Below are 10,239 nucleotides of genomic sequence, written 5' to 3'. Positions count from 1 at the left end.
CCAGCTTCAGACCACACCAGAGCACCACCCAACCACCTCCACAAATGACACCCCCAAAGGGCAGACTGGGGCCAGAGCCCAGCTGTAGCGAATCCCGCTTGGTAGGGTCAGCCCTGCACAACAGCTCATGGTCATGGCCAGTCCTCACGACCATCAGCCCGAGGGTCAGCCCCTCCCACTGACGTGCCAAGGCTCAACTACGGCAGGAGGGCACACAAGGGACACACCTGCAGCGCCGGCTCAAGTGACCAGGGAGACTGCACCACTGGTCTGTGTAGGACTCCTACGACGTGAGGCCACTCTGCACGACTGGACACAGAGCAGCTCTACCTAATGCACAGAAACAAACACGTGGAGGCAGCCAAAAAGGGGAGACCAAGAAACGTGTCACAAATGAAAGAACAGGAGAAAACTCCAGAAAAAGAGCTAAATGAAATGGGGGCAAGCAATCTACCCGATGCAGAGTCCAAAACACTGGTTATAAGGGTGCTCAATGAACTTAGGGGAAGAGTAGATGATCTCAGTGAGAACTTAACATGAAAAGTTGGAAACCATACAAAAGAACCAGTCAGAAATGAAGAATACGATGGCTGCAATGAAGACTCCATTACAGGAAATCAACAGCAGATTAGATGAAGCAGAGGATCGGCGCAGCGATTTTGAAGATAAGGTAACAAAAAAAAAAAAAAAACATTCGATCAGAACAGCAAAAAGGAAAAAGAATCCAAAAAAATGACAGTTTAAGGGAGCTCTGGGACAACATCAGGTGTTAGCAACGTTCGCATCCAAATTGGAAGTCCTAGCCACAGCAATCAGAAGAAATAAAAGGCATCCAAATTGGAAAGGAAAAAAAACTGTCATTATTTGCAAATGATATGATACGATATAGAGAAAACCCTAAAGACTCCACTAAAAACTATCAGAACTGATAAATGAATTCGGTAAAGTAGCACAATACGAAATTAATGTTCAGAAATGGGTTGCATTTTTATACACCAATAACAAACAATCACAAAGAGAAATTAAGAAAACAATTCCATTTATAATTGCATCACACAGATAGATAGATCAATGGAACAGAATCCAGAGCCAAGAAATAAATCCACGCTCTACGGTCATTTAATCTATGACAAAGGAAGCAAGAATACACAATGGGGTAAAGACAGTCTCTTCAATAAATGGTGCTTGGAAAACTGGACAATTACATGCAAAAAATGACACTAGATCGCTTTTTATACCATATACAAGAATAAACTCAAAATGGATTAAAGATGTGAATGTAAGATCCAAAACCATAAAACTCCTACAAGAAAACATAGGCAGTAAACTCTCTAACACTGCTCTTCGTAATATTTTTTTGGATATATCTCCTTGGGCAAGGGGAACAAAAAATAAGCAAATGGGACTACAGCCAACTAAAAAGTGTTTGCACAGCAAAGAAAATCATCCACAGAACAAAAAGACAACCTACTGAATGAGAGAAGATACAACTGCCTACGATACAACTGATAAGGGATTAACAGCTAAAACTTACAGAGAACTCACACAACTCAACAACAGAAAAACAAACAATCCAATTTAAAAATGGGCAGAGAACCTGAATAGGCATTTCTCCAAAGAGGAAATACAGATGGCCAACTGACATATGAAAAGATGCTCAACGTCACTCGTCATCAGGGAAATGCAAATTAAAACCACAATGAGACATCACTTCGCACCTGTCAGAATGGCCACCATCAATAAACCAACAAACAAGTGTTGGCGAGGATGCGGAGGAAGGGAGCCTCGTGCACTGCTGGTGGAACTTGGTGCAGCCACTGTGGAAAAGAGTCTGGAGGTTCCTCAGAAAAATTAAAAATATAGCCATCATACGACCCAGCAATTACACTTCTGGTTATTTATCCAAATATATCCAAAACGCTAACTTAAAAAGATCTATGCATCCCTATGCTCACTGCAGCAGTACTGACAACAGCCAAGATATGGAAGCAACCTAAGCGCCGATCGACAGGTGATTAAATTAAAAAGTCAGGATACACGTGTGCAATGTGATGTTAATGGGTCATGAAAAGGAATGGAATCTGACCATTTCTGACACCATGGATGGACCTAGAGGGTGTTATACTAAGTGAAATAAGTCAGACAAATATTGTATGATTTCACTCACATGCGGAATAAACAAAATAAACGAACAAAAACAGAAACAAATGCACAGCAAATAAATACTTAAGATCTTTACAAAGAAAGTTCCCAAACTCTAGTAAGACATACAAAAATTAGAAGAAATGTAGATATTTTCATAGTTTGGCTAAATCTATAAATTCGAAACAATCTCAATAAAAATTCCAGCTGGATTTTTAAGGAACTCGCCGTAGTGCTTCTAAATGTCTATGGTAGAATAAAAGTCCACAAAAAGGTAAGCCAGTCTGGAAAAAGAGTAAAGGAGGTGAGGGGGAAACTGGCCTTCTCCATGTTGAGACATATTACAAAGCCGTATGAATAAACACAGTCGTTCCTCGGCAACTCACCCTAAGGAAGAGCGCCGAATGTTCAGAAATAAATATTCAGAATGCCATAATAACAGAACCGCAAGGCAATGTGGAAAGAATGGACTATTCGCTAGATGCTCATGAGCTGGACCCTTGAACTTCACTTCATACGTAAGATGGACCCGGAGGTCACAAAAGCTCTAAACCCAAAATATAAATGAGCAAACCGAAGGAAAATACAGGGGAATGTTTCCGCAGAGAGAAATATCGAGACTCAAATACTACCCACACTGTGAAAAATCCACAAATTTGAAGAGACTACAATATCTTTTAAAAGGACACATTCTGTTTTAAGGGTACCACACAACATGTAAAGTCAGGTGAGTGACTAAGAAAAGATCACCGCAACATCTAAACCCTAGGAATCTATCTGGACATACAAAGAACCCTGAAGGGTGAGGTGGACGCGAAGGACAAAAAAACTCAGAAGAAAAGCCAGCAGAGGGCGTCAGTAGGCACTTCCCAACAGGGGCAGGGCTGAGAGCCAGGGGGACCACATGCACTTATCACTAGCGGTCAGACGGATGCGAATGCCGGCAGCCGTGCCCCTGAATCAGAGGAGGACCAGGTCCCTAAGGCACGTGGCGCCAGGCAGAGGGTACAGGCGGCTCGAGGCCTGTCCGCAGCATGGCGAGGACAGAAATGTGGTGTTGCGAATGGCAGTCTCCGCAGCAGTTAGCAGTGACGGAAGAGGCGTTCAGAGCGACATGGGCAGAGTGCCACGCAGAGGAGCAGAGCCAAGCTCACGGAGTGTACACGCAGAGTGACCGACAGGGTGCACTGTACAAGAACTTCGCATACGTGAGAACACCAACATCCGCGCCGTCAGGCACGTGGGCCTACGCTGGGCCGACAGAGGACGGACAATGGAGTGAGAATCAAAGAGTGGGGGAGACGTGCTAAACGAGACCACAGGCCCTGCAGGACCCAGTGATGACGTGCTCTGAGCTGATAATCCACGTTCTGTCCTAAAGTTCCCAGTCAAGAATTAGAAAGGAAGGAATAAAGAAAACCAGAAAATCATTAGGATGCTAAAATCAGCTTTAACTACTTTGTGGCCATTTGGCAAGGTTCAAGTACAGTGTGCAGGGCCTAGTCACAGACCCAGCTCCGGGGGCTAGTGCCACAGCTGTGACCAGCAGGAAACCCATGGTAATCGGGCCTTTGTTTTCTGTCTACAAAATGAGAAGCGGGTTAGACAGCTAATCTCTCAGGCTGCTTCCAGCCCTTTCTAGATTCTTCCAAGTCATACTTCTTCAGTAAAAACTGAAAAAGCAGACAGGCGAATTTAAAATTAAATCGTATACATCTTCTCCTTTTAGTTCCCAATTTTAGCAAAGTTAATCCTTCTCCAATAAAAAAATAAAATAAAACATTTAGGATTAGCAAAGTTCTCAGAACAAAACTGCCCTCAAAATCCCTTTTTGACATGAATTCTGTAGCGCTACTTTTTAGGTACTGCAGAAGTAACACGAGCTTAGCAATATCTTAACAGACATGGACCTGCCTTTCCTTCCAGGGGATTCTTCCGTTAGAAAGGGTGCCAGCACCTGACAACACACAGTACCTCTCCAGAGGACACGAGGCCCTGGTTTTCTGCTTTGATCCTGTTCTTCTAACGGCGTCCTATCCACCTGAATCCCAGAGTCCTCTCTGCTTAAGGGCTGTGGGTCATCCTCACCTTCACTTTCTTCAGACCAATTCTGATTAAAAAAGGAAGCGTATAGGGCGTATAACAGTTGAAGCTATTTGTATGAAAAGACGAGGACAATTTCAGAAGAAAGGCAGAAACTATACCAAACAAAACTTTTTCTAACTGTCTTGAGAGTTGCTACAGAATGAAATTATTGTGGGTGGCAAAAATCCCAAGATTCACAGTTCCTTAACGGGTACATTAAGGGTACTCACTCCGTTCAACTTCCCAGTACCAATGACTTGCTGCAGAATCTTAATAAATCTTTCATGACAAAGTACTCGAATTTACTGAAGAGTTTTATTACTCTTTTATTTAAGATGCTGCAGGGCAGAAGGACCCAAAAAAGCCATCTATATAACTTGGCACATGCTTATATTTTCAGTAGCAAAACTACTGCCACTTACTGACCGGTGTGTCTACATTCGGACTAAGGTCGACTTCTTCACCTTCCATCAGGTATTTTCCCCAGTCAAAATCATCTTTCTTTTCTAAAATGTAACAAAAGAATCTTATCAGCTTTATCAAAAATAAGTGGGAAAAAACTCAAAACTATAGGAAAAAGGTTTTACCAAACTTCAAATTAAATTGCCTTTGGGAATTGAAGTTTCAAAACCCTTGAACCCTTCTTTATTTTGTTGTTTTATTCCTTTTTGACTTTTATTTTTTTTCTTTTTCAAAGTTTATTTTTTTTTTTTATTTGAAGTTTTATTTTCCAAGTTTGGATTTTTTTTTTTTGATGATCTTCTGTTGTTGTTGTTTCCTCTGCTGCAGCAGTATTTTTGTTTCACACATTTTTACGTTTCATAAAATCAACGTCTAGTAACTAAGCGATACAAGTAATTTCTATTTATTTGCTATATATTAAAGCATCTGATAACATACCCACTTCTTTATCTCTTGGTGTTTCCACATAATTGCTGTTTGAAGGAGAATCAGACAGACACAGAAGAAGTGACAGTATTGAATAATGTGCATCTGTCTTTAAAACAAAAAATGAAGAGTATGAATCACTGAGGTCGGTAAGAGCTTTTTAAGGTAGTTTGAATAAAGAAAAGATAATCCCATGACAGTTATGTCCCCAAGTTTTTCCTAGTTCGAGAAAACATGAATTATACCTAGATAAACCCTAATCTCTAGGAATATGGTTTCACTGTGTTCGGGGAGGGCCACTGCTAGAGGCATACAGAGAAATGATCGAAGATGACAATGAAAAGGTCAAAGTAGGAATGAGAAGGGACAGTTTCCTTTAAGTATTCTGCACAACACAGGTATTTTCACGAGTGTAGATTAAGCTGAGGTCACGGCATCTGCCTGACCAAACCGAGTGCAGTACCAGAATCTACGGAACGCAGTCGCCACAGACTAACAGTGCCTGCCATGCACTAGCTGCTCTAAAATGGTTCGCTATTATTTTTAACATTAATATTATTGTCACAGGATCTACTTATTAAATTTTACAGTTTGCGCAGAAAGCTACACAACATTTATCACAAAGAGATCTAAGAAAATTTGTCTCCTTCTCTCTAAGTGGTCTCTGTAGGAACCATGCACGGAAGTGCACTTCCAACCCTTGCAGAGGGGTTCGGAGCACTGCAGCTCTCTCTTTTCCAGAAAGACTTTTATGGCCCTTCCTTAAATTATCTGGAGCTCTCTTCCTTAGGACACCAATTCCCAGAACGCAGACCAAGGGAAAGCCTGTCGATAATAGAATACGCCGTAAGAGGTCGCCCTGAAGATTAAATGAGTTAATATACGTGTGCAAGAAAGGCTTAACTCTGGAGGCCTACGCTGCCCAAACTGTGAATATCTCCAAGGTCTTCAGGACTGGCCCTTGCCTGGCTCCTGAGAGAGAACCCGAACCCTTGGACTACCCTGAGAAGAGTGTTTCTGCATGCTGGAGGCTTTGGTCCATGAACCAGGCAGTTTATGCTAACGATGCGACTTGTGATGAACGCTTTTCATTCGCCTGCGGTTCTCAGTTTGACCGCAGTTTGGGAACCCATGACTAAATATGAAAGTGCTTAGAACAGCACCCGGCATCTAGTAAGCACTATTTAGGTCGTTCTTATTACCAGGTGCGGAGAGCCATTTAAAAGATTTAAGATACCCAGGCAGTGCCATTGTTTGTGCCAGTCTCTGATCTCAATTTCACAGGCTGGGGCTCAGAAGATGATTAAACAAGAGTTTGCGGTCTCTTTCATCTCAAGTCTGAGGCACACTGGGTTTCACAGCAATACTTCAGTCAGTTTCCAGGGGATTCTGCTCTAGATCGTGAACAATTCTAAAAGAGAACGAGTGTTTAAATATTTTTTGTTGTTGCTCAACAAAATTTTTTATTAAAATTATTGGGATGCCATCAACAAAACAAAAAGACGACTTACTGACTGGGAGAAGATATTTGCTTATGGAATATCTGACAAGGGGTTAATATCCAAAATATATAAAGAACCCAAACAACTCAACGAGAAAATAAACAATCCAATTAAAAAATGGGCAGAAGACCTGAATAGATATTTCTCCAAAGAGGGCATACAAATGGCCAATAGACATATGAAAAAATAGTCAAGATCACTAGTCATCAGAGAAATGCAAATTAAAACCACAATGAGATATCAGCTCACACGTGCCAGAATGGCATCATTGATAAATCAAAAAACAAGTGCTTGCGAGGATGTGGAGAAAAGGGAACCCTCGTGCACTGCTGGTGGGAACCTGGTGGTGCAGCCACTATGAAAAACAGTCTGGAGGTTCCTCAAAAAATTAAAAATGGATCTACCTTTTGACCTAGCAATTGCACTTCTGGGTATTTATCCAAAGAAAACCGAAACACTAATTCGTAAAGATCTATGCATCCCTAATGCTCATGGCAGCACTACTCACAATAGCCAAGATACGGGAGCAATCTAAGCGCTCATCAACAGACGACGGGACAAAGAAGTTATGGTTCACGTATACAATGGAACATTACTCAGTCGCTAAAATAAAATGAAATCTACCATTTGCAATGACTTGGACGAACCTAGAGGTTACTATGCTGAGCGAAATAAGTCAGAGAAAAATAAATACCATATGATTTTACTTATTTGTGTAATCTAAGGAACAAAAAGAACAAAAAGAACCCATGAATCAAAAACAGACTCACAAATACAGAGGACAATCTGGTGACGGCCAGAGGGAAAGGGAGCTGGGGAGCTGGGAGGAAGGGGTGATGCGTTAAAGAAGTATCAATTAGTAGTCGATAAGATGGTCACTGGGATGGGGAGCACAGCACAGAGGAGGGCTGTGTGCAGAGCCAGAGGGAAGATGGAGCAATCGGGGGGATCGTTTCGTAAACTATATAAATGTCTAAGTGACGTAATGTGTACTTGAAGTTAATAATAAAATAAAATGCTAAAAAAATTATTGATGTGACATTGGTTAATAAAATCAAATAGGTTTCAAGCGTACAATTCAATAACATGTCATGTATATTGCGCTGTGTGTTAAATGTTTAAATATTAACAGAAACAAGATGACAATAATCACTGGAAATGGCAAACTAGACAACAGAGATCTCACAACGTGACGCACACCTTTACTTCCTTTATGCTTGGAAGGGAGGCGTTGAGAAACTCTTCAGTTAATCTCTTCCAACTGGCAGCTTTGCTGAGATCAGAATGAATGATGAATTTTTCGTAAATTCTAAAACATATTTTTAAAATGACAGTTATAAAGCTACAATAATAAAAAGATCTATAAAACAGATATTTCGGAATATGTACATATACACACACATATAAAACCGACTTACCCTTCTATTGTCTTTTCTACTTTGTGGCTGTTGACATCCAAAAAACGGTGAAATCTAAAAGACAAGATGTAATTTTGGCACGTAGCTAAGTAGACTGGTATCACTGCCCGCCATAAGCCCCCAAACACCCTCTACTTGGCTATACTCAGGAATGCGCCTCTCTCCCAGGATCACCTCCACCATGTAGGCAAAGCAACCACTGAACCTCAAAGAGTGCTCAATCACCGCTTCAGCAGGACACAAGTCACCCGGAGCTGCCCCAACCCTGTCCTCTGGCTCCTTTGCCTTCCCATAATGCCCTGTGTCCAAGTCTAGCGTAGCACAATCTATATTGGGGTTCCTAATCTTTGTATGCCACAGCGAAGTCCACTGAAGCTTGGGGACCCCTTCTCGCAACCTTTTTTAAACCAAAAAATGAAATACAAAGGAAACCACGTATACTGAAACACAGTTGTGAAGTGTTTTTAAAAGTGTGTGATACAGTAAGAGAAACTTCTTTATTAAAGCATTAAGTAACAAGATCTAGCAGTGGGTCCGTGACTACCGTTAAAATAACAGCAAACAATATTTAGACACATCTGCAACAACTATAACATGATGTGAAGTGTATGATTTCTACTGGTGACACACTTATAGGTAAACTAAAATTGCTTGTTGCTTTCATTCGTAAGTGAAAGATATGCTATTTTTTAGTTTGAGGTTAGTGTAATTTTTTTCTTGTTCTGATTCATAACACCTGAATTCTATCTTCAGGTCCTCATGTTAAGAACTACTACTCTATGTCATACACAACTGACTTTTGTCTCTGTTTTCCTTAAAGATAGATACTATAAGTCACCTATCTCTGAATTTCTAGGGTCTAGAACTTGGCCACAAGTTTAAAAACGCAAACGTAATTCTTCTTTTTTCTGATGGATTAAAGCATCGCAAAATTATACTATATTCCAGTGAACTCTGGTTTTCAGTTTGGGTATGGAAGCCAACAACCCGTACTTAAAAGAAATGAACTACACTGCTAAATAACATACCTAATTCTATGCCAGGAAATGGCTGCGCAGACCACCACTTTACCTGTTATAATTTGGTTTCTCAATGTGTAAAAGAGATAGTAACTTCTAATGTCTCGCTCGACTCCAAAGTGATATCCATCCTCTTACTGCCTTTCTGAATATTACCAGAAAAGAAATTGAGATCCGGGAATTAAACTTGTCCTGTCTGATCTACTCAGGCACTGGTATGTCAATGTTACGCGTAGGGACCGAGTTTATCGGGCCAGGGGCGTGGTGCGGTGGGTGCCCGACTTGCTGTGTTCTCACCGTTAACCAAGCAGGCACTTCTCGTGTCATTACCAAGACTGACTGCAGATTCTGAAAAACTGTCTACTCTTCAAGAAGATCCCCCCTGACACTGAACGGAGAGACGCTAACACCGACTGCCATCCTCCCGGTCACACTGCCGTGACAGGGGGCGACCACAACAGTGCTGTCGGATTCAACGTACTGGGTTCCGCCGCCGTCCCGGCCCCGACCCGCACCTGAAGTTGGACCAGGCGAAGTGCAGGGAGAGCTGGAAGTTGGGGTCCGCCTCGTCCCGGAGGCCCGCCACGCTGCGGACGAGCTCGCGCACGTCCCGCTCCTGCTGCCGGTCCAGGCGGCTCCAGGACGGCCCCGCGCGCGCCATGTTCGCCGCCTCCCAGCGCCGGCTTCGAGGTCGCGCCCGCTGTCGCGAGAGCTCGCGCTCCCGCCGCGCTGCTCTTGGGAGAGAGCTGAGGCCGCTCTCGCGAGAGCTCGCGCTGCTGCCGCGGTAGTGGCCGCCGCGTACGTCTTCCACTCCGCCCTGGGCAAATACTTGGCCCCTCCTCAAAGACTTGGATGTCTTCGTTGATCAGACTAACATCAGCCTCTGGATAACCGGGGTTAATGGTTTAACTTCTGATGGTCGAGAGCAGCCGGTGGGCTCTCATTCAGGGCACCTATTCGCAGCCGCCCTTCCGAACGTCTTAGTCGCCCATCCTGCTCAAGCTTCAGCGTCTCTTTGCAGCGGTGACCTCTGAGGGTCTCTCATTCCACCCCTGTCCGCACAGTCCACACTACGTGGTCCTCACTACAGCAGGTGTCAGCAAAGCGGGTTGTCCACCGCATCGCTGAGTGCGGCGCCTTCTGCTGTCGCTGGTGTGGGACTCCCGGTGGCCAAAGTAGGACGTT

General features: G+C 43.0%; 1 protein-coding gene across 1 annotated transcript in view; it reads right to left on the bottom strand.

Annotated features, from left to right (window-relative positions):
- TUBGCP5 (tubulin gamma complex associated protein 5) overlaps positions 1-9,757 on the bottom strand; it is a 36,734-nt gene extending 26,977 nt beyond the window's left edge. The window contains exons 1-6 of the mRNA XM_023523595.1: positions 9,570-9,757; positions 8,036-8,089; positions 7,818-7,926; positions 5,128-5,224; positions 4,654-4,733; positions 4,117-4,252 (exon numbers count right to left, since the gene is read on the bottom strand). Coding sequence (XP_023379363.1) covers positions 4,117-4,252; positions 4,654-4,733; positions 5,128-5,224; positions 7,818-7,926; positions 8,036-8,089; positions 9,570-9,715 — 622 coding nt within the window. The 5' untranslated portion in view covers positions 9,716-9,757. The remainder of the gene's footprint in view (positions 1-4,116; positions 4,253-4,653; positions 4,734-5,127; positions 5,225-7,817; positions 7,927-8,035; positions 8,090-9,569) is intronic.
- Between the last annotated feature and the right edge of the window lie 482 nt (positions 9,758-10,239).

This window comes from Pteropus vampyrus, unplaced genomic scaffold, assembly GCF_000151845.1.
Source record: "Pteropus vampyrus isolate Shadow unplaced genomic scaffold, Pvam_2.0 Scaffold395, whole genome shotgun sequence".
Taxonomy (NCBI): domain Eukaryota; kingdom Metazoa; phylum Chordata; class Mammalia; order Chiroptera; family Pteropodidae; genus Pteropus; species Pteropus vampyrus.
This window is presented reverse-complemented; position numbering and strand designations above follow the sequence as displayed.